General features: G+C 38.0%; 1 protein-coding gene and 1 long non-coding RNA gene across 5 annotated transcripts; one reads left to right on the plus strand and one right to left on the minus strand.

Moving 5' to 3' along the window:
• The first annotated feature begins 2026 nt into the window (after positions 1–2026).
• On the plus strand, positions 2027–8363 carry LOC110909587. 4 transcript variants are annotated; one of them, XR_004880443.1, is made up of 15 exons: positions 2027–2402; positions 3181–3586; positions 3854–3921; positions 4031–4090; positions 4197–4288; positions 4403–4451; positions 4762–4845; positions 5246–5453; positions 5559–5668; positions 5772–5818; positions 6522–6693; positions 6782–6942; positions 7592–7758; positions 7831–7989; positions 8119–8363. It is a non-coding gene; the product is annotated as an uncharacterized LOC110909587 (long non-coding RNA). The 4 variants fall into 4 exon arrangements; XR_004880445.1 differs by having other exon boundaries at positions 7601–7758; XR_004880444.1 differs by having other exon boundaries at positions 4031–4052.
• Positions 8364–10085: 1722 nt separating this feature from the next.
• On the minus strand, positions 10086–11459 carry LOC110913577. The gene has a single exon (XM_022158400.1). It carries the CDS (start codon positions 11457–11459, stop codon positions 10086–10088), a length of 1374 nt encoding a protein of 457 aa, XP_022014092.1.
• Between the last annotated feature and the right edge of the window lie 14206 nt (positions 11460–25665).

The following is a 25665-nucleotide window of genomic DNA, read 5'->3' on the forward strand; positions in this document are numbered from 1 at the left end:
ATAAAAGCTTATAAAAATCCTTTGGGCCCTTTGAAAATTTGGGCCTCTAGCAACGCACGGGTTGGTCGGCCCTGACTGTTTGTAAAAACAATATTTATAATGGTTTGATTATACAAAAGTTGTCACGCATAAGCAAAAAAAAAAGTTGTAATATATCCGAAAGGATATCGACACGTGTTTTGAATCGATCGAAAGCTATAGAAACGAATAACAATGTCCGTTCCCATGATACCAACACAGGTACCAGTGTTTTTTTGTCGGAATTTGTTTAGTTCGTCATGAAACCGATATGATACCATCCATCGTATAACTTACGATAGAAAAGAAAAACACTGTATTTTAAATGAAACATTATTTTAAACAAAATTTATACGCAAGTGTCGAGAAAAAAAATTAAACCCGACTGTAACTTTTGTAAAGAACTAAAAAAAAGTTAAAACCCAATCAGCCCAATTCAAGTTTAACTAACATTTTCTATTAACAAACCACACAAAATAGCAATTAACTATCAAATATAAAATCGGCACTTCCCAATTACTATTATATTATATATATATTGTTAATGAGAGACGATTTATAGTAACTTTATTTTTAAAATTATATATAGCTTTTTATTATTTTTGTATTTAATATATTATAATTGTTTTATTATTATATTTACTTTTAATAACATATTTTATTTTATTTTTCCTTTTTTAAAACCATATATTTCCTTTACCATTTTTTAATAATTCTATTTTTTATAAAACATATATTAATTTATCAAATAATTAGATACTTTTTTTATAATTTACGTTTATAAACTTTTTTTTTCTAAAAACTCAAATACGTTGTCGTGCTTGATTTTTTCACTCGACATTCCGTTATAATTTTTGTTAAAAACGAAGTTGTATTCAAAATAATTTTTTTTGTATCATAAAAGGGTACAATAATAAACTTTACCATTCTAATGGTTTGACTTTCTAAACAGCATGCTTTATTTTCAAATCATGTTTGTTTTAAATTATCATTTGCTCGATTTCACCGCAACATGCGACGTAAAAAAAAACTAGTTGATATTATAAACTGTATCGTTTCTAAATCAGCACAAAACCCGCTAAGAAGAGAATATGATAGCTTCCAATAACTCCTTTTTTTAATTATTTTTTTCCTCTATACGACTCAATCCAATTTACGATATCACGTGGATATATACTTTCAATGTTTGTTGTGTGTATGATGCTTGTATGTGTGTATATCTGTGTGCCCATACATGTTAAGTGTATAAAAATTGAGATATAAAAACAAAATTAGAAGTATTACAGATATGTTAATGAAAATTGTTTTCTTTTGTTTTATTTTTCTTGCTATGGGACATCTACAAGTTGCCTCAGTCAAGGAGGTTATCAAACAAGGTGATGTGTATCTCTTTTGTTTTTTTATACTTAGAATGATTGAAAGCTCGTGAATCAATATCGTACTTAACGTAAACAAAATTAGTACGTTGTAGTTCTATCATAATCTCTTAAGTGGCTAAAAATACATGTGATATTAATTAGATTGTTGTGAATTTAAGGACATGAATGACTTCTTTTATCGGTGGCGCTAATTTTTGGTGCTTATCTAATGATCAAGTTAATTACATATATTTAGGTTCGAGTCGGGTCAAACTATGTTAGAAACTCAAAACCTAGCATTATTTAAGTTCAAGATCATAACCAACGGTTTCAATGCTTCTACTATATAAATAAGTTTACTTTATAGTCTTAAAACGATAGGGATGTTTCTATTTGATTTTCGATTTTTTTTTTGTTTGTAAATAAATAGTGAAAAAACGTAAGTTTAACTTGAATTGGGCAACTAGAAAAAATACGAGATTTCGAACATTATATAAAAATTGGGATAGATATATAATTTATATCGGGGTCCATGTTCACTGGAAAAGGGTAATTCAATAACTTTGGTAACAAGAATCGAATCAATGCATTTAGATTTGAAAGAAAATAGCTCAACTTGATTCAAATTTTGTCTCACCTAGGGCACATCTATTACTTATATTAAAACAAAACAATTTTGGCCACTTGGCATTTGCTTAAACCTGTTTTTGCCACCTGTCAACTTAATATTCCACACAAATCTTCTTTGGGCGGCAATCCATTTCTCTCTCTCTCTCTCTCAAATTCCCAAGAACCTAGATCCAGATTTTCTCTTTCTCTCTGTCTTTCTGTATTCACCCTTAAATAAATGAAGAAGAACATCGTTCCATTTGGTGATGTCGATTCAAGCCTAAATCGCCACAATTTCTGCTCTTACATCTTTCTCCTTGATCTAGGGTCCAGACCATAGACCATTAAAGGAGGCCGACTAAACTAGGGTTTCGACTACTGATCTATTTCTGCACGTATGTTCTTCAGACAATCAAGGTAAGGTTCTTTCATTTTGAGTTCGTATTTCCAGTGATTTTGTGGTTTGGGGCACAGATCTAGCAAAGGTAGATTCATGTTATTTGGGTTTTAAGGTTGTTGAGGACTTATGAGGTGATTCCATGTGATGGTATGGTAGACAATCAAGGTAAGGTTCTTTCATTTTGAGTTCGTATTTCCAGTGATTTTGTGGTTTGGGGCACAGATACAGTTTCTAATTTTAGTTAGTGTATTTTTATTAGTTTTTATTATTTTCTTCATGTGATTGTTATGTTTTGTATTAGACTATGAATCTTTATAGATCAGTTTAGAAGTAGGGTTTTTTATGTTTGTATAACTGATCACTACAAGGGTTTTGATTTAGATTAGTAATCGTCCTTTTTTAAGTCAATGGTTGTTTTATTTTGATTTTGTTTTGAACCCTAAGTTGATTTACTCCCCAATTTCTCACACACCACAGATGGGTGCCCTTGATATAAATACTTTTGTACATAGAGGTACATTATCTGATTTCAAAAAGAAGATTGTGGCAACTGAAAAGGAAGCCAGTTTTTTTTTTTTTTATCGAGCTATTAAAGTAGAAATGGAAGTTGAGAAGCTTAGGGAAGTAAAAGATGTTCTTGTGGATAAAGATTAAAGATTACCCTCATGTGGTGGAAGGAGGTTTTCTAGATAAACAATTAAGTTATTATTCTAAGCAACATGCTATGAGAGTTATTGATTTTGAGATTTGGTATCCCTCCAAACTTATTGATTGAAATCTTATTTGTTCTTTCAGAAAATGCAGACATGTGTGAAGATGTCTTCTGTCCAATTGGTTACAAGACTGGATTTCTCCGATCTGCTTGGTTTGGATGATTTCAACTTCTTTCATTTTCAAAACAAACTTTATAAGAAATTCAACATGTGTAAGGGCATTTATATATGTTGAACCTGCTACAAAGTTTCTTTAGAAAATAAAACATATGTAAATTCAAGTACTGTTTATTTTCAACTATAGAAGAAAGATAAGAGGTTAATTTTATTGAATGTTTTATTCGACATGTTTACCTTTGTAAATTGTTTGGAAACCATAACTTGAATTTCTTTCTAATGTCTTTTTTTCTTTGTCTTGATAAATATGAAAATGGAATTGCTGGCGCATAGTAACGGCTGATGAGTATGATCATGCTGAGTTATGTTATGTAAGTTTTCTTGAATCTATATTTATTTTTATTAATTTTTTTGTTTATTTTTCATTTTATATTATTCATGTTTAAGTTTTTTAAATAAGATGGTTTTTAAATGCAAATTTTTAGCCACATACACTATTTTGTGCCACTTTTCGGACTAATTTTGACATTTTTGGTACCGAACTATACCACACGGTATTTATACGGTACCGGTACCCACTTTTGGAAATTTTTGGTATCGATATGATTGGTACCGAGCTTATCCCTAGACTATTATAGGTATCTTACGGAGTTTAAGTTTGGTGATGACAAAAAAAGTAGCTGATCTGTCACTAAAGGCTTATCAAGTAAGTTGTTTATTTATTTATTTATGGAGTAAAATGTCAATTTCGTCCCTGGGGTTTGACCAGTTTGTATGATTCTATATACTTTGTAACGTGTATTATTCGAATGCAGGAAAATGGACTGTTGTAAATCGGTACAGAATTTGCCGAACCGTGTACATAAATATGATATGTAATTATAAATAAAGAATTTGCAATTACGATATGTATTTATTTGTTATAACTTTTTATTTCAGTTTTATTTTCTTCAGGTTTTAATGTTTGTACACTTTTTACAGGGCACGGAAAGGCTACTCTGTTAAGAAAGGTCTTAATTATGCCCCAAAAGAAGGAAGCCTGCCACCGATTTAAGAAAAGAAAATCTTCAAAGGTATTATAATGTTTTATTTTAATTAATTAAGTGATGGATGCTCTTATTATTTTGAAGGAAAAACAAGATGCTCGAATGCTTATGATACTTGCATTTTCTATTTTGTTTGTCAAGTTACGCTCTCGATCCTACGGATGCTCTTACGTGATCCTCATGTGGTTAAGTATGTCTTTCAATATCATTTGAATCTACAGTTCCTTATTATGATGAAAAGTTAGGGTTTATGTGTTCTTTTAGCGATTAATTGAGTATATAGTTTCAAATTTACGCTTATTTTGCAATGATTTATGCTTCAATTTGTTTAATTACCGATTTTTTGTTTGTATATTCGTGATTAAATCGAAGAGGTCAGATTTAGGGTTTTGATGAGTATATTAGTTCGTTTTGCCAGATTTATGCTTCTATTTCGTGATTATTTAAGCTTCAGTTTGTCTGTATAATGATTATTTGTTTGTATTTTTGTAATCAAATAGAAGAGGTCCATTTCACGTTTTTGTTTGAGGTGAAGAGGTCAGATTTATGCTTCAGTTTGACTATATACTGGTGCTGAAACTTTGGTAAACTTCCTAATCCTTTTAGTTGATGTTTAACCCAATTTTTATATCATTTATTCTGTTTTAAGACTTGTGTGTCTACGTTCAAATACTTAAACTGGACTATTAATATGCCCAGGAGTCATGGATTACTATTGCAAGTGGTTAACTTGGTATTATCCATATATTAATTTTAGAACCTTGTGAACAGTAAAGTCTGCCACATGGCACACTCTCATTAGCTCTTCATTTTATCTTTCCTTTTTTGTTTGTGTGTAAATATGAATTTTGTTTGAAACTAATCATATTTGTTCAGCTGGTAAATTGGTTCTGTATTGGTTATTACGCTCCACTAATGCACGTTCGATCCCTGGTGTTATTAATTTTCCTTCCCCTACCCTAAATCGAACGATGGTTTCCACAGGTGGTGACGTCTCAAGTTTCAGGAGCCGAGCGCTACCAATTTTGGAGCGGAAAAATCCGTTGTGTTCGTCGTCATTGACCAATCATTGGCTCCCTGTTTCTCACATAAAAAAGCTCCACCAAAATCTCCCAAACGTCGTAATTATCCCCAATCGCGGCGTCATTGTTGAGTTGAATACGTTAACAACCGATGGGTTGGTCGGTCACAGGTAATTCCCCTCCTTCCCTTTTACGTTTATTGTTTAGGGTTTTTGTTGATCTCGATAATTACCGTACTTTTTATGTTGTATTGATCTCGATATTTACAATTGCAGGGTTTCACTCCGGCTATGGCGATGATGCAGAGTTACAGAGGCTGCACTGGTGAAGATCAGGTTTGCGACGACGTTTGTGGTGGTCAGATGTGCTCCTGTGGTGATTTAAGGTATAATTGTTCCTCTTGAGTATGTTTTCCGATTATACTCTTATTCCATGTGTTTGATTTGTTTTGTAATTTAAATATGTTCTTTTGGTTTGATTTCTCTCAGATGAGACAACTTTGAGCAGAGTTTCGCGCTGTTTCCAGAAAAGATGGGTAGGGTTTCAGTCTTTTTAGCTTTATTAAATGATTTGGTAATTAGTGTTGAAAGTGTTTTGGTTATCAATACATATCGACCCATTAGCAAAATTATTTGATGTTACCGATTTGATCCATTAGCGATGAAATATAACCTAAATCTGTTACATCTGAATTTATAAATTATAAATTATGGCTATCGCTGTGATCTTGAAGTTAGCATTTATAAAAATAAAACAGAATGTATAACATGCTTATATGTTCATTCCTGCAACCTAAGGTGTCAATAGTGGTTATACACTTTCTAGATAGAAACATGTAAATTGTCTTGTAAAGTTTAAAGTTGGAATTTTATTTTAGCATTTTTTTCTTTCAAAAAGAATCTAGAAAAAGCCTTTGAATTTGCAGTATGGTTTAAACTTAACTTCTCAAACTGATTTGTTTAAAGTCTATATTCAAAAAAGCTATTTTTCCATAATTTTAACTCTGCTAACCATTTACTGCAAATCGATTGGCAGTCGCAACAACTGAGAGAATGAATTTCTCTTCATGTGCACAAAATGTCTTCTCATATAGTGCTTCACCGAAAATCACACATAAATCATAAGACTGATACATAGAAACCGCGATGCTTTTCCGTATTTCAATCTATTTTTTAGGTTTATATTATCCCAATTAAAGTAGATTAGATCATCACTTATTGTTTGTAGTTGTATTACAGGTATTTGGATCACAAGAACAAGGAACCGCGACACGATATGCCGGTAATGGCGACAAAGAGGTGTCAATGGTTTGGTTCTTGGGCGTTTAATGGTTGTAGACGGCTGCAAGAGCCGAGCTATCAGTGATTGGCAATTGAAGACGACGGTTGATGTGCATCTCCGACGAATGGGGTAAGTTCTGGTATCCTATGGTTCGTTTACACAGTGGTATGTGGTTGTGAAGGAACTGACCCAACAATGATTTTGGTGCCATTGCTAGAGTGATGGGCCGAATATATTCCAAGATACACCAAACACCACCTCCTTTAATCACTGCTGCTCGGCAGCCGGAGAGCGCCTCCGGCGCCGGCAATCATCACCGCCGCCTGTACTCATTGCCACGGCCTCGACAACTTATTGATGGATTAGGACGGAAGACAAGTAAGTTATTCTCTGTTACAATTAAGTGAGTTTATAGAGCAGTCTCCGTTGCGATGTTCAATTTGGATAATTTCGTTGTTCAAACTTATTTATTTAAGATCTGGAGTATGTATTTGTTTTATCCTTCTGTTAAAAAAGTGTTAAAAATGTTTTCTCTGATGCGTATGCATTTGAACTTAAATACACCTTTAATTAAACTATGAAACTAACTTTCGTCCTAACATGGGTTTCATTTTGTTCATCTGCCTTCTTTTCTTTTCTTGAAAGATTATGATCATTAAGATATTTCTTTTTTTTTTACTTATTTTGAAAAAGTTTACGTTATTAAAATTTGCAAAAAATATAGAGATACGCATGTTTACGTTATCAAATGTGATTGGCCAAGAAATCCCCCCTTCAGCATGTTTTAAAACACGCCAAAAAAAAATCTAGGCGAAAACACGCCCGAAAACGGCCATGGAGGTGGGCAAGGGGTGGAATTGGGCGTTATTGGGCAATATTTTTGAGAAAATGACGCCCACTACGGGTGGTCTAATGATCACAATGTAAAATAAGAAACACGTGTTAAAGAGCTAACCAATCTATACTATACTGGTTCTATGACTATCTATCTTTCCTTCCTTTACTTGCTTACAACCTTAAACGACAGATTTTGTAGGTTTTCTTCACAGGGATTCACTTCTCATGTGGCTAACACCACCCCTGCAACCACAGGAGGCAAGAAGTCCTTGAATTTCAACTGCCATAGAGATGCATAAGGTTGAGAAGAAGAAGGTTGCTCAAAAATAAAGCAAGAGAAACAACTAAACTAGCATGGTAAGATTTATTTGCAACAACTTTCAGTATAAGCCAATTAAATTCTGTCCAAATTTGTGATGCACTCTGCAGATTCTATGATCACATATTCTCATCGACAAGTCGATTTTGTTGGCTGCGGCACAAAAAGAAGGCCTTACACGGTGTGCCCCAAATGCAGTCAATCTATACCTGAAGTTGCACTGAATGGTTTTGCTCGCGTAGCGGGCAGCAGGGGAAAGCAAACATAATGTAAGTGACGCGCTTTTTAATCCCAATTCCACGCTTCTAAATTTGTTAATCCTAATTCCAAGCCAAAAAAAAAAATCCTACACAAACATACAATACAAATATTGACACCAGGCATATGTTCACTCACAGATTAAGATCCACCATCGAAAAGACCAGGTAAAGGCGGGCTGGTGGAGTAAAGCTCGATTTGCTAGAGACGTGTAACCAAATATAAATTATAGGTACGTTATTGTGGTAAAATTAGAGCTATCTAACCAAATATTTTAGCTATTACATTATTTGTCTCATTGTAGTTTACTAATTTATTATTACTTCAACGGTTATTTAATTCAAACGATTACTTCAATAAATTAAACTTATTCATTTGTGTTTTAGTCCACCCGCGAACCTCGCGGGTTCTTAAACTAGTAGACTATATACTACAATTCTCATAGTTGCACAAATTGTGTTAGGGTTTAAAGGGCCCACTAATCGGGTTAGGTTTCTAACCTAAATCAGGTTGAAATCGGATTAGGTTGAGGTTGAAAATCAAACTGTCTTAGCTCTTAAACCACGTTGGAGGAATGGAAAACCGAACCCTGTGAAATCGGTTCAGGTTGTGTTGGGATCGGGTCGGATTCTTAAACCGAGTTCAACCCTATTTATTAAATAAAACTCTCAAAAATAGATAAGATACATAAATAACTTAAAAGTTCAAACTTAATCTATTTTGTAATGTAATTTTATAGTAACTTTTTTTTTTGTCGCGTACGCTACCTTCACCATCTTACTCCACGGACCGCTAGATTGTTTGTTCCAAGGCACCATATCCCATCGACGATTTGAAACATGTAGCGCATCTATAACCCTCTTCCATAATCCATTCTCTTCAACTTTGTATCTCCATATCCACTTGAACATCATCGAGAGATTACAGTCGAGCAATCTACTCAGACCCAACCCACCCACTAACTTAGGTTTCGCCACTCTGTCCCATGCCACCCAATGGATCTTACCAATTTCGTCGTTCCCACCCCATAAAAAACGCTTAATTAATCCTTCAAGCTTGTTTATGACCGCAACGGGAGCCTTATACAAAGAAAAATAGTAAGAGGGGATACTCTCCAAGACAGACTTGACTAGAACCAATCTCCCACCCATAGAAAGAATGCGAGCCTTCCACAAGGATAGCCGTTTTTTAAATACCTGGACCACCGGCTCCCAACTGTTTATTCTACACATGTTCCCACCAACCTGAATACCCAAATACTTAAAGGGCGTCTCTCCATGACGACAGCCTAACCAAAGCGCTTTATCTTGGACCTCCACAAGCTCTTTCCCAATACCAAACAAAGTGGATTTATGAATATTAATTCTTAGACCAGAACATAAATGGAACACATGCAGCAATCGCCTAAGAGAATTAAAATTAAACTGCGACCATTCACCCATCATCATAGCATCATCCGCATACAACAGATGAGATAAAACCGGTCCGTCATTAGGCAATCGCACCCCCTCCATCAAACCCATATAGCACGCCTTTCGAATAATACTAGAAAATGCTTCCATAACAAAAATAAATAAAAACGGAGATATAGGGTCGCCTTGCCTAATACCTTTGCTGCACGAGAACTCGAACGTGGGAGATCCGTTAACCAGAATAGAGGAAGCGGCCGAAGCTAAAACTCCATAAATCCAATCACACCACCTATCCGGGAAACGCATTTGTTTCATAATAGACATCAAAAAATCCCAATTAACATTATCGTAGGCTTTTTCGAAGTCTATTTTGAACATAAATAATTCTTTACCCCTCCTTTTCGCCCAAGACATAACCTCACTAATAATCATAGGACCATCCAATATATATCTACCCGACAAGAACGCCGTCTGAGTCTCGTGAGTGACCGAGTCCATCACCGTCTTCAGTCTATTAGTCAAAACTTTTGATATCACCTTGCTGATCACCCCTATCAGATTAATAGGCCGATATTCTCCTAATCCCACCGGATTCTCCACCTTAGGAATCAAAGTTATGAAAGAAGACCCAACCCCCCCCCCGACTGATACTCCCAGACTCATGAAAATGATGGAAAATCTTCATAAAATCATCTTCAAATAAATTCCAACCTTTTAATGAACCGAAAATTGAACCCATCTGGGCCCGGAGCTTTGTCACTACCACATTCGAATACTGCCTCTTTGACTTCTTTTTTCGTAAACGAACCAACAAGATAATCAGCTTCGGCTTCCGAAATAGTCTTCAAGTCTTCGCAAACCAGCTTTGGCCTTTCGACCATGTCTTCTACAAACTTGTTCCTGAAGAATGAAAAAACTTCACGTTTAACTAAAGTGGGTTTGGATATCCAAACCCCGTTAGCCATAACCCCTGGAATACAATTCGAGACCCTCCTTTTATTCACCACCCCATGGAAAAAACTAGAGTTCTCGTCACCATCCCTAGCCCACTTCACCCTCGCCTTTTGTCTCAAATCCTTTTGTTTAAAAACTTCAATCTCTCTTAATCTCTTATTCCCTTCGCAAAGGGTCCACTGTTCATCCTCCGTTAAGTCACGATTCTCCACCTCTTTGTCCAACTCCTCCAACTCCACTTGAATGCCGTGAAGCTCCTCCTCCTCCACTTTCAAGTATCTAGACTTCCATTTCAAAATAGCACCCCGAATATATTTCAGCTTGTGAAGCAAAAAAATATCCGGGACGGAATCTTCAGAAAACCGATTAGCGGCATTACTGACCACCTCCTCAAACCCATCACGATCTAACCAAGAGTTAAAAAACTTGAACGGTTTTGGACCATAGTTCCTATACTCGACCTTAAGAACCAAAGGGCTATGATCCGACTTGCCCCTCGCCAAAGCTCGGTACTCCGCATTAGGCCACTTATTAAGAAAATTCAAGGACACAAAGATCCTATCAATCCTGCTACATTTGTTGCCCGAAACGAAAGTAAACTTTCGGCCTCTTAACCCATACTCATGCAAGTCCGCCCCATCTAAAAACTCATTAAACTCGTTAGTAGACGCTGCATTAAACTTAGAACTCTTCCTTTCGCTTCTATCACGAACACAATTAAAGTCTCCACCAACAATCCAATAAGACGAGTCCTGTTGAAGAATCCGATCCAACTCCAACCACACTACCCTCTTGTCTTCAATCTTTTGCGGAGCATAGACGTTCACCATCCCTACTTTGACTCCACTATTTTTGAGAAAACCATGAACAACAAGAACATTTCGATGCTTATGGACCGAAAGTTTGTGAAACACTTTCTTATCCCACATAGAAACGATCCCCCCCGATCTACCCGTGGCGTCCACCCAATCCACATCAAAATCTCCTCTACCCCAAAACCTATCTAAGTTGACATTTAGCATCGACTCCAACTGGGACTCTTGGAACATAACAAAACCAATCTCATTTGCCACTCTAATACTCGAAATCCAATCCGCCTTATCCACCCTACCCATACCTCTAATGGTAATTTTATAGTAACTAATATACAGTTTCATAAAGGAAAAAATCACGACACAAGACACAATATTAAATCATACAAACTTGCGGTCATAGCGGATTAAAAAACCCGTTCCACATTGACATATAAATGCCCACTTTCGATTTTCATAGCGTTTTGAGTATTTTTTTTTTTTTTCGTTTACAAGAGTGATTTTTACATTTTTAAGTGTGATTTTGCATTTTTAATATTGTGATTTAACCAAAACACCCAATACATATTGAAGAAACACTGACCTTATCGGTAAGCTAGGACTTCGACTCTTTGGCGATTCGAACAGCTATTGCAAAACAGAACACCGTTAGGACTCGTTACAGGAATGGGGTTATTCCTATAACTACCCTCCGGCGTGAGAATAAGTCTCGATTTGGGAGAAAGTATGAAAGTATAGAGAGAGAGAGGGAGAGAGTAAATGAGAGCCAGATGATCATACCTTAGATGTTTACCTCTATTTATAGTTTACCATTAGGGTTTCCCTTAACTTAGGATGGGCTCCGATAAGTTAGGGATTTGCATGACCTTCCCAAAAGATTGGGGATTTGGTTACATGGTTTATCCATGCAGAATAGAACATTCTAGAATAAACGTTTGTAATTAAATATTTATTATAAAATAATAGGTAATGACCGGGTCGAGTTAGCCGATCCGGGTCATACCTCGTCATGACCCCCCAGTCCGAAGTTATGAAATGAAATTCATGAAATCGGACTAAAAAAGGAAAGGTCAAAATTTCCCCCTTTGAGTGTAAGTTTCTCGAGTGGGGTACCGTTATGATTTTTTGAAAAATGGCGGCGATGGGAATGGATGTGATAGTTAAGTCATCATTATTAGTGACAGTTGTACCTCTCCTGTCTTGACACGCGTTCCCACCCGTTTGCCTTTTTGAATTCGAAAGGTTGCAATCCCCTATAAATAGGTGTCCCGTTTAGGGTTTGGGATTGTATTTCCTTCCTTGTTTACAATCGCTTCCTTCAACTCTTGAATCGAAAAATGGCCTCAAAAATCGGCGAATCTTCTTCATCTGCCCCAGCAAGTTCTGACGCCCTGTATGTCAAATGGGGACTCACATCGTTCAACAATCTTATTCAAGATTACGATATTAGGGCGGAGTGGAATCCGGTACTGCCGTCGAAGACAGGCACGACACTTCCGTTGAAGAAAGGTAAAATCACTCTGTTTAGTGATTTTTTCAAGTTTTGCAACTTCCGATTGCCGATCACCAAGTTCTGTAAGTTGGTTCTTGACCATTATCCCATCCACATTTCTCAATTGCATCTATAGGGGTTGGTCAAACTTCGACAGTTTGAGTTTGCTTGTATAGCCTTGGGGCATATCCCTGAACTCATCGTTTTTAGGGCTTTTTTCGTCCTTGAATGGAAATCCCCCTTTTTTACCTTCGACAGAAGGGACACCGATGTGTCTTGCTTGAGAGACATTCCTACCAGTTCCAATGATAAAGATTGGAAGAAAAATTCTTCTATATTGATGCCAGTGTCATTCCCGGAGAAATGCACTGGAGGGAGATGGGACCGAAGGACAAGGTTAAAGATGATGGCCCCCCAAAAGATGCTTACGTGGCAAACGCTCTTGATATGAGATTATGTGGGTGTCCTTTCGAGTGCACGGTAATCCCTGAGGGAGCCTTGGTGATGGCGGGGATGAGCCTGTTATGGCGTGATATCAAGTTGTACCCTTCGTTCCGGAGGGATGATGAAGGTATGTAGTTCTTTGGCCCTGCATATGCTTTGTTAATTGTATGTGAATTAACATGTGTACATGTTACAGGTAAATGGAGTTTGTTTGACTTTGTGGATCCCCCGCGGAATGCTGCTTTAAGGGATGCGGTCCGCGTAATAGGTGAACAGGAACCTGATGTGTTGAAGATCCACTTGAAGCAGTTTTTGCTACCGTCTTTGCCGGCGGACCCGGCTGCTTATATTTCTCAGCCTCCCCCCAGCGGAGGAAGCAATGTTTCTGCCGCAGAGACGAAAAAACCAATCCGGATGAAAATCACCAGGCGGAAGTACATGGCCGCGGGGGCCGCTACTCCCACGGTTGGTGTTAGTGTACCCACTGGGAATGTTGCTTTTACTGCTGCTGAGTTGGCAAGTCCAACTCGGTGTCCAAAAAACGCAAGGTTATTACTGTACCTGCCCTGACTGCTTTCGAGGCTATTCAAGTCACCTATGCCTTGCCCATTGGTAAGTAATTTTGTGTGTAGGTGTTATTATGGACTTTGTGTTCTATGTTGCTGAAAATCTGATTTCCCACAGGTTCTACTGCTGGGGTTCAAGTTGAGGGTGTATCCTCTGCCCCTTTGACATCTATGGAAGTTATACCTTCCGCTGCTGGCGAACCAAGCCTTTCGGCTCTTATATCACAGGAAAGTGTTGTCACTGCTGTTAGTTGTCCTATGCCACCTCCTATGCCCACAACTACTGTGGCTGTGACAACTAGTCCGGTTTCTACTCCCCCTGCCTTCAAGTGTTACCCCCACCTCCTTGTTCGACTCTCCTTTCAGTGTTTTTTCTGCAACCGGAAAGGAGATGCCTACGGTGTTTGCTGCTCACGAGGCAACCAGTGGAGGAGATACCGCCGTGAGCGATGCTGGAGGGTCCAGTAGCGGGATTGCTGATAATGGGGCCCGTTTGGGTGATGATCTTTATTTGCCTACCATCAATTGGGATCCCAACGTACCGGATAAGCGCTACCAGCCCAGGTGGAAAATAGCTGAGTCTTCGAGATTGATTCCCCCCCCCCCGTGATTCAACACTGGGTTGAGCGGGCATATCCCTCGGCTGAGTCAGGGTATGTTGAGGGATTAAACAATGAAAACTTGATGAATGCCACTATGGTGGATTCCGTTAGACAGCCTCGGCGGCTTGCAAAGATCCGGCGTAGGTGGATGCATGATAACAACGAGCTCCACCAGGCGCGGGCTGCTATTCAGGAGCAGAAAGATGAAAAGTACTGCTTGGAAAGTCAACTCCAAGCCGCTGGTCTGAGGGAGAGTAGGTTTGTGTTGGAGAAAAATAAGGCGGAAGATGACTTGAAGCGGGTGACTGCCAATCTTGCTGAGGAGAGGATATTATGGGCTCGTGATATAGCGGAGAAGGACCGTGTCCTTGCTCATGCTAAGAATGTTCAAGAGGAGCTGGAGCGTAAAGCTATTAACAAAGCTCAAAAAGTGAGATCTGAAATGTCTGCTAAGATGGAAAAGTTCCGAATTGACACCGATTTTGTGTCTCAGGTGCGGGAGCGGTACCAAGCTTTAACTGTTGAGGTAGAAGCGTTTAACGCCAAGGCCCAAGCCAAGAAAGTTGAGTTGGAGGAGCAGGAGGATCAGCTTAGAAAACTTCAGCAACAATATGATTCCCTTGTCTCCGAGAAGAATAAGCTTGTCCAGTCTTCCGCCACCCATCAGGCACGCCTTAAAGAGGCGGAAAGTGCCTTGGAGCAATCAAACGTTGAGGTGGATAGCCTGACTAGCCAACTGGCTGAATTGCGAGGCGACAGGAATTGGCTAATTAACCAATGGCCTGGTTGGGGCGTTTGAGTATCTCCGTCAGTCGGAGTCTTTTACTGCTTTGTTGGACCGCCTTTCTTCTGCAGCTTATCAGTCCGGCCATCATGATGGTGTTTACAAGGGCTACTTTGAATGCCAACAATCAAAGAAGATTACTCCCGCCTTCCACACAACAAGGGGCAAACTTCAGGGAGATATGTCGGATGCTCTTGAAGCGGCGTGCAACGAGCCGCTGCCCGCGTATGCGAATCTGATGGATAAGGTAAACGAAGATGGCGTGGACTCCTTACATCTAATGTTGGATCCGGTGGAGGAATCTGGTGAGGAATGAGTGTTTTTATTTTGTTTGTTATGTACACTATTCCTTGGATATTTTGTATAAACACTGTTTTGCTTGGGTTATGTGCAAACACTTGAGTTTTTGTCAACCATTTAATGCTAATGTCATGATGAGCGATGCCGCCGGTTGCCTAAGTGTGGCGATTTGACGTGCAATGATGACTTTTTATTAATCTTGCTGTCGTCATACTGTCAAGTCTTTTAAACTTGTATAAATTAAGTTGTTTTTTCCAAATTTGGTAATTCGAAAAGATGAGCCGGAAGTGCTATAAACAGAGACTCTCCAAAATTTTCCGACGCTTGGATGCAGCTGACGGTTTAATTCATCTCCAAATTCCGGTGACGGATGAGATGATTAGAGGAAAGGAAGTGCGCTCCGATGATGCTTTACCCCGGGCTAGCTGGTCCTGCAAGAGTGTCATATATGAGAGTCCTTCAAAAGCTGATGCAAGTGTGGTTTCACTATCAGCTGACACTCTGATGGGAGCCTTTCCACCTAATCATGTCCAACATTGTGGATTGGTGTACGAACAGCGCCGTAATGGCCGTTCCAATATAAACCTGGCTGTGGATCGAGAGGTGGTGGCTCTTCCGGTGGATGAGGAGAATGTCGATGACTTGATCGTTGATCCCCAACTGTTGGAATGTTATGGTGTGGCATTGTACACCCCTGCAGAGGTGAGAGCAATGCTTTCCAAGAAGTAGATGTTTAGAACATGTTTGTTTTTTTGGTTCCCGTATGTTGGTATTTAGCAACAGGGACAAGTACTTGGTTTTTTTCAATATAGTTGTATGCATTTATTACCAAAATACCTATCTGTTTTTGTAGTGGTTAATGTATCTATTACCAAGATACCCACTCTTAGCGTTGTATATTTTTGATCCTTTGACTTATTATATGAAAAATAATTCGTGTCAAGGATGCTTTTTACCATTATGTGCAGTTTAGATGCGATGGTAATTGTTTGTACCGTAAAGTGCAGGTTAAATGCGATGGTAATTTTGTATTTATGCATGTAAGTAATGAGGAAAAAATAATAAAAAGGAAATAACTTTTATTAACTCAATACTTAGAAGAAAAAAGAGACATTGTTAGAGATGGATTACACTTGTTTGTAAAAGAAAAACGAGCAAACCCGCCGTTAGGGGCCATCTAGTCTGGACAAGCGGTGCCATCTAGTCTGGACAAGCGGTAGGCCCCTTTGCCAAGGTCTTCTTGGATGACGTAGGGACCTTCCCATTGGGTCCTAACTTGCCTGAGGGCTCCAAAGTTTTCTTGTACTTTGCTTGCCATTGGGTTCACTCTTGCTGTTGTTACCGAAAGGTCCAACAGATGGCGCCAATGAAGAAACACTGACCTTATCGGTAAGTTAGGACTTCGACTCTTTGGCGATTCGAACAGCTGCTGCAAAACAGAACACCATTATGACTCGTTACAGGAATGGGATTATTCCAGTAACCACCCTCCGGCGTGAGAATAAGTCTCGGTTTGGGAGAAAGCATGAAGGTATAGAGAGAGAGAGAGTAAATGAGAGCCAGATGATCATACATTAGATGTTTACCTCTATTTATAGTTTACCATTAGGGTTTCCCTTAACTTAGGATGGGCTCCGATAAGTTAGGGATTTGCATGATCTTCCCAAAAGATTGGGAATTTGGTTACGTGGTTTATCCATGCAGAATAGAACATTCTAGAATAAACGTTTGTAATTAAATATTTATAATAAAATAATAGGTAATGACCAGGTCGGGTTAGCCAATCCGGGTCATACCTCGTCACATATGTATACTTGCATATGAGAGCAAAAAAGTATAAAAAATAGCATTATTTTCATATATATCCTTACAAATTTGAAAATTTTCATATATACCTAACAAAACCTAAAAATATCATATATGTTGTTTCAAAGTAGTTAAAATATCAAACATACCCAATTTATAAAGAACCTTCTGATAAATAATCATTTTACCCTTATTTTTTTAACTTCGAGTTTTCATATACGCTTATCTTTTAACTTCTTATTTTTATATAACACATTTTAAACTAAAATTAAATTAATTTTTATCTATTTTTATTATTATTATTTTTATTTTTTTCCTATAAGTATTCTTTATATATATATATATATAGAGAGAGAGAGAGAAAGGTTAACATACTTCACGGCTTATCATACTTCACGTAGGAGACAATGGTAACCGTTGGATCAGGGGTATAATCACGCATGGAACATCTAATCACGCATGGGACCACATAATCACGCATGGGATCCAAAATCACGCACGTTATTTTGGTCAAAAAAATAATTACGCATGTTATATATTTCGTGAAGTACGTTAATGTACGTTAAGGCGTGAAGTACATTATACTTTCTCTATATATATATATATGAGAAGGATCATTACAGAACATTAATTATTGCGAGAACAAAAAGAACAACTCTAAATCACTAAATTTTGGGATTTAAGGCTCATATTTCTTAAATTTTATGTTTCTTACATTCATATGTGTATTATATATACATAAAAAATCATATATTTTTCACTACACATAATCTACATACATGTAGGTAATTTAGCCTACACATAACCTACATGTGTGTAGGTTATCTAAAAACTAAAATTTTTTCATATTTTATTTTAAATTCTAGTGTGAGAAACAATAAATATTACATTTGTAACATTTTCATTTACTTTTTAGATTTGTAGGATTGAAAAAATGAGTGATTCATTTTGTTCTACGTGTTCTCGCAATATTTAGTGTTCTGCATAGAACCTTCCCCTATATATATATATATATATATATATATATATATTTAAGCTAAATAAATCAAGCTAAATAAGTAAATATAATATTTGAAGTTAAAGGTCATATATGAGATTTCAAAGTTTAAGAAAAATAAGGGTAAAAGTGTCATTTATTAAATTGTTTCTAATGAAATGGGTATATATGATATTTCAACTATTTTGTAAGAGTATATATGATATTTATAATTTTTCAAGGGTATACATGATATTTTGCAAGTTTTACATGATATTTTGCAAGTTTGTAGAGATATATATGAAATTGCCCAAAAAATATCATTTAAATGGTCATTAACAGTAACTAAAGGGCTATATAACCGTCATATAATGGCTAGAAATGTAAACAAGACAGGGTTCATGGGATCGAGTTGAAACCAGGTTGAGACATCGGGTTACAAACCGTCAGGTTGACTGCAAAATCCTTCAAACCGAGTCTAAACCTGAGGGTTGAAAAGGGTCCTAACTAGGTTGAAACCGGTTTCAGGTAGGGTTGGGTCGTCAGGCTCGTTTTCCACCCGTTTTAGGGTTGCACCTCTAACTATTCTTAATGGTTCATTATCCTACTAATCCATAAACCTATAGTTCCTAACACAAACATAATTTATTCCAAAACCCTATTTTTAAATTGAATGTGTTTATGGCTAAAGGTGGTTGTCACTATTTCAACCCTTGGAATGGTGAAGCATAACCTTACATTTGAAAAGATTTAAGGGTCTATGAATAAATTTCTCAGGTAATACATGAAATTTTTGTCTAATATGTGAACTGAATCCATCAACTCCAAACTTTTTCAAATGTTTATTATTAAATATATAGTTCGAATTCATTATTTTAGGCCAAGAGTTTTATGCCCGAGTTTATTAAAGAGTGTGCCTATTGGCACACTAAAGTGCCTATTGGCACACCAAACCCTAGCAAAATTTAGGGTTTATCTACGCTGCGTATTGGTCAATACGCAGCGTATTGGGTTAACCCTATACGCTGCGTATTGACCACTACGAAGCGTAGATAAACCCTAGATCTCAGTGCCTGATAACCAATCATTGCACAGAAAACAAGGTTTGTCTATGATGCGTATTGATCAATACGCATCGTATTGTCTTTTACACAAATGGTCCCTCTTTTTTGATATGTTTACAATTTGGTCCCTAATCTTTCCATTTTTACAGTATAGGTCCCTGATGTTTCATAGATTGGCACAAATGATCCCTGTCAGGGACTATTTCTGTAAAAACTGAAACTGAGGGACTAATTTTGTACACAAGTTAACAATACGCTGCGTATTGGTCAATACGCAGCGTATATAAAACATCTGGAAAAATGGGGTCATTTGGGTGGGTTTGAAATATCAAAAGTTTACCAGTTTTATATACGCTGCCTATTGACCAATACGCAGCGTATATGACCTTCCTTATACGCTGAGTATTGACCAATACGAAGCGTATTTGTTAACTGGTGTACAAAATTAGTCCCTCAGTTTCAGTTTTTACAAAAATAGTCCCTGACAGAGACCATTTGTGCCAATCTATGAAACATCAGGGACCTATATATATTTTCGACGCTCGTTAGGGACATACGCGCCTTACGGTTCGACTTCGACGAAATAATAAAAAAAATATATATTTTAACGACGAACTTAGTTTCGACGCTCGTTAGGACCGTACGCGCCTTACGTGCGTCGAAACTAAGTTCGTCGTTAAATTATATTTTTTTTATTATTTAGTCGAAGTCGAACCGTAAGGCGCGTAGGTCCCTAACGAGCGTCGAAACTAAGTTCGTCGTTAAAATATAAAACGACGAACTTAGTTTCGACGCTCGTTAGGGACCTACGCGCCTTACGGTTCGACTTCGACTAAATAATAAAAAAAATATATATTTTAACGACGAACTTAGTTTCGACGCTCGTTAGGGACCTACACGCCTTATGGTTCGACTTCGACTAAATAATCAAAAAAATATATATTTTAACGACGAACTTAGTTTCGACGCTCGTTAGGACCGTACGCGCCTTACGAGCGTCGAAACTAAGTTCGTCGTTAAAATATATATTTTTTTATTATTTAGTCGAAGTCGAACCGTAAGGCGCGTAGGTCCCTAACGAGCGTCGAAACTAAGTTCGTCGTACGGTCCTAATGAGCATCGAAACTAAGTTCGTCGTTAAAATATATATTTTTTTATTATTTAGTCGAAGTCGAACCGTAAGGCGCGTAGGTCCCTAACGAGCGTCGAAACTAAGTTCGTCGTTAAAATATAAAACGACGAACTTAGTTTCGACGCTCGTTAGGGACCTACGCGCCTTACGGTTCGACTTCGACTAAATAATAAAAAAAATATATATTTTAACGACGAACTTAGTTTCGACGCTCGTTAGGACCGTACGCGCCTTACGAGCGTCGAAACTAAGATCGTCGTCGTTAAATTATATTTTTTTATTATTTAGTCGAAGTCGAACCGTAAGTCGCGTAGGTCCCTAACGGGCGTTTAAACGGCTGCAAACGCAGCCGCAAACGGCTGCGATTTCGCTGACGTTTGCGGCTGCGTTTGCAGTCGTAAACGGGCGTTTAAACGGCTGCGTTTTCGCTGCCGTTTGCGGCGGCGTTTGCAGCCGTAAACGGGCCTTTAGACGGCTGCAAACGCAGTCGCAAATGGCTGCGAAATCGCTGCCCTTTGGGGCTGTGTTTGCAGCCGTTTAAACGCCGGTTTACGGCTGCAAACGCAGCCCCAAACGGCTGCCAGTTTAGACGTCGTTCAAACGCTGGTTACGGTTCGACTTCGACTAAAAAAATTAAAAAAAAATATGTTTAAAAAAAATTGGTTTAAATGGTCCTTGGAGTTTCAAAAATTGACACAAATGGTCCCTTTTTTGATATATTTACACTTTGGTCCCTGATGTTTCAATTTTTTACAAAAATGGTCCCTGATGTTTCAAAAATTGACACAAATGGTCCCTAACGAGCGTCGAAACTAAGTTCGTCGTTAAAATATAAAACGACGAACTTAGTTTCGACGCTCGTTAGAGACCTACGCGCCTTACGGTTCGACTTCGACTAAATAATAAAAGTATATATATTTTAACGACGAACTTAGTTTCGACGCTCGAACGGACCTACGCGCTTTACGAGCGTCAAAACTAAGATAGTCGTTAAATTATATTTTTTTATTATTTAGTCGAAGTCGAACCGTAAGGCGCGTAGGTTCCTAACGGGCGTTTAAACGGCTGCAAACGCAGCCGCAAACGGCTGCGATTTCGCTGCCGTTTAAGGCTGCGATTTCGCTGCCGTTTAAGGCTGCGATTTCGCTGCCGTTTGCGGCTGCGTTTGCAGTCGTAAACGGGCGTTTAAACGGCTGCAAACGCAGCCGCAAACGGCTGCATTTTCGCTGCCGTCTGCGGCGGCATTTGCAGCCGTAACCGGGCGTTTAAACGGCTGCAAACGCAGCCCCAAACGGCTGCGAAATCGCTGCCCTTTGGGGCTGTGTTTGCAGCCGTTTAAACGCCGGTTTACGGCTGCAAACGCAGCCCCAAACGGCTGCCGGTTTAGACGTCGTTCAAACGCCGGTTACGGTTCGACTTCGACTAAAAAATTAAAAAAAAAAATATGTTTAAAAAAAATTCTGTTTAAAAAGAAATTTGGTTTAAATGGTCCTTGGAGTTTCAAAAATTGACACAAATGGTCCCTTTTTTGATATATTTACACTTTGGTCCCTGAAGTTTCAATTTTTTACAAAAATGGTCCCTGATGTTTCAAAATTGACATAAATGGTCCCTAACGAGCGTCGAAACTAAGTTCGTCGTTAAAATATAAAACGACGAACTTAGTTTCGACGCTCCTTAGAGACCTACGCGCCTTATGGTTCGACTTCGACTAAATAATAAAAAAATATATATTTTAACGACGAACTTAGTTTCGACGCTCGAACGGACCTACGCGCCTTACGAGCGTCAAAACTAAGATCGTCGTCGTTAAATTATATTTTTTTATTATTTAGTCGAAGTCGAACCGTAAGTCGCGTAGGTCCCTAACGGGCGTTTAAACGGCTGCAAACGCAGCCGCAAATGGCTGATATTTCGCTGCCGTTTGCGGCTGCGTTTGCAGTCGTAAACGGGCGTTTAAACGGCTGCAAACGCAGCCGCAAACGGCTGCGTTTTCGCTGCCGTCCGCGGCGGCATTTGCAGCCGTAAACGGGCGTTTAAACGGCTGCAAACGCAGCCCCAAACGGCTGCGAAATCGCTGCCCTTTGGGGCTGTGTTTGCAGCCGTTTAAACGCCGGTTTACGGCTGCAAACGCAGCCCCAAACGGCTGACGGTTTAGACGTCGTTCAATTTTTTACAAAAACGGCTGACGGTTTGATATATTTACACTTTGGTCCCTGAAGTTTCAATTTTTTACAAAAATGGTCCCTGATGTTTCAAAAATTGACAAAAATCAACTACATAATTAAAAAAAAGAAATTTTGTTTTAAAAAAATCTGTTTAAAAAAAAGTTGTTTAATAACTAACGTACCTGAAGAGCGGATCCTCAATCAGCGTACTCCTCCCCTTGGATTGGTGGTGGTCCCAACGAGCGATGTCCGCGATCAGATCCCAAAACCCTAATAGCGTGGGTTTATCAACCATTACGAGCCCCTGTTTACACGAATGTTTATTAAACGTTAAATTAATATTAAATCTTAAATGTTATATATTAAAAATAATAATGATAACAATAAAAAATTTGTGTTAAACGTACCTTCGTATAAAGATCCGTAGCGATCTCAGCCGCCGTATACAAACCGCTATGCACCGCAAACTGTGCAAGTGACATTTCGCGCGCCTGGCTAGCCATGCGAAAAGAAACCTCGGGCAGGGAGGGGGCTGCGCGGGGTCCACAACCTCATTTGGCCGACGAGGATGAAACTCGAACGACGACAGAAACTCGACCAGTATCTCCCTGTAGCTCGGCGTAAACGATAGCTCAAACAGACGATCCCACGGTGAATCAACGGGAACAAACCCCCGCGCCCAATCTTCAACCTCGAGCTTCCGGAGGGTTTTCCAAGAAACCGCAAAATCTTTACCAATATGCATCTTCCGAAGCTTCTCGCAACGGAGAGCAGCGTCGGACTCCGGAGGAAACTCCAAATACGGGTGATTCTCGAGAGGATCCGGCGGTGGACGTGTCCGCCGTTTCCGCTGCGGCTGCTCCGGAATATCTCCTTCTAAATCCATTTCCTCCATTTTTTTGTTTTTTAAAAAAAATACATACGCAGACAATAAGGGTTTACTATATGCATCAAGATCAGTCTTGTACGTTAAACTTATACAACCATATGTTAAACTATAACAGCAGTGCAATGAATGTGACCTTTGTGCTGGACTGTCATTTTGTAAACCTAAAATAAAATAACTTTATAAACCCAAAAATAGTAGACATGATAATACACCCCAACGCATTGAGCTGACAATGTTTTCAAGGAAAAGAAACTGATGGGTTTTGCATGAAACATACAGAATAAATGACCTAATACAATGTTCAAAAAGTTCGCGACTCAAATGAATCTTGCAACTTGAATGAAGTTCGCTTGAAAAAATTAGCTCGAAATTAGCTTGTTAGTAAACGAGCGATCTGAGCCAAGATAAGTTCATTCGTTTGGACTGTTGGCTCGCTTGTTTAACTAATTAAAATAAAAGCCAAATATCAATATAAATACGTTATAACTCAAAATTAGAACTCAAATTTTAATCTATATAAAATATAGTTTATGAATTTTGTAGTTTATAAGTTCTGCATTTTATGAATGTTAAAAGTATTATATTTCGTATATATGTTAGCATGTGTAAAAAATGCAAGAATTTAAATTATGAACCCTAACCTAATCAAACATATAATACTTCGTATTCCCGTATATACGTAGTCGCCTGTAGGGGTTTTCATATATATGTTAGCATCTGTAAACCCTAATCAAACAAATCAAACAAACCATTTTTATACTTGGACCGGCTCTGACCCTAACCTCTTCAAATATGGTGAAATAACCATACACAACAATCAAACAAATCAAACAAACACCCCTAGTTCACTGTAAACCCTAATTTACCTATGATACAACCCTAATTTACGGATAAAATACTAAAAAATCAAAATTAGTTAAATAGGTTTAGTATATACCTCGTTTATACTTCGAATTCGCGTGTATACGGTCGGAAATACGTAGTCGCCTATAGGGGTTTTGTGTGGTGTAATTTGGGGAAGAACAGAGATGCGTAGGGGTTTTCCTGATTTAAAACAGAACCAATACGCATCGTAGAGGTCCCTACGAAGCGTATGCAAAAGTCAAAAAGGTGTTTGACTTGTGAAATTACCATTTTACCCTTCTATTAGGGCTATACTGGGCTGAATAGAAGGGCAAAAAGGTCATTTTGGACCTTTATATACGCTCCGTAGGGCTCTCTACGACGCGTATATAAAGGTCAGCAGAATGACCTATATACCCTTCTCTATAGCCTATACGAAGCATAGATAGAAGGGTATAAAGTTCATTGTAATGACCTTTATATACGTATCGTAGAGCTCCATACGCAGCGTATTTAAAGGTCCGAAAATGACCTTTTTACCCTTATATTCAGCCCCGTATAGCCCGAACTGGAGGGGCAAAATGGTAATTTAACATATTTATAATTTTAAACTTTAATTTGGGGGGAAAATTGTCCGCCTTTGACATACGATGCGTATTGATCAATACGCTCTCTTTGTTTTGGTTATTTTACATTTTTACCCTTGTTCTGAGGCTAAAGGAAGCCAAAAACAGGGGCTTTATTGTCATTTGTTTATCCTACGATGCATAGGGATCCCTACGCATCGTATAGGTTCATTTTTTTTTTCCTTGGTTTGTATTTATAGAAAACAATATTTTTTTATAAATATTGGCACAAATATAATTTAGAAAAGCTAAAAATAATACAAAAATTATGTTTATAAAAATTTGAATTATAAATTAAAAATTAATTAAAAATGATATTATTTGAATTATAAAAATTAAAAATGATACAAACTTTATAAATTAAAAAATTTCTACAATTTACAAAAATACAAGTTTCCGCTTAATCTTCGATAACATTTAAACTCGGTTCTCTGTCTTTGTCTCGGTCTGATTTAGGATGCATTAACTCGTAGTAGTGCTCTAACCGCGGTCTATCCATTTCTTCCCACCGTTTCGCAGCTATTGATCGATGTGCCGACCACAACGGGTTCACTAAAGGCATGGGGTAGTCTCCTTCCAACTTAGCATGTATGAAGTATCCCCCGTGAACATGTACAAGCGTTATCGCTTGAGGTCGTGGATCTAGCGGGGCATCCGTTAATGGGAAGATGGTAGAGCTCCATTCAATGCTTAGCACGTGGAGGACAATATTATACCTTTGCACTATGAGAAGCCCTACCTTGGGCATTTCCATCCAGTGACTTTCATCGCACCCTTTCACTGAATGCCATTCGATGCTATTACGTATTCGTTTAAA

Source organism: Helianthus annuus, chromosome 15 (assembly GCF_002127325.2).
Source record: "Helianthus annuus cultivar XRQ/B chromosome 15, HanXRQr2.0-SUNRISE, whole genome shotgun sequence".
Lineage (NCBI taxonomy): Eukaryota > Viridiplantae > Streptophyta > Magnoliopsida > Asterales > Asteraceae > Helianthus > Helianthus annuus.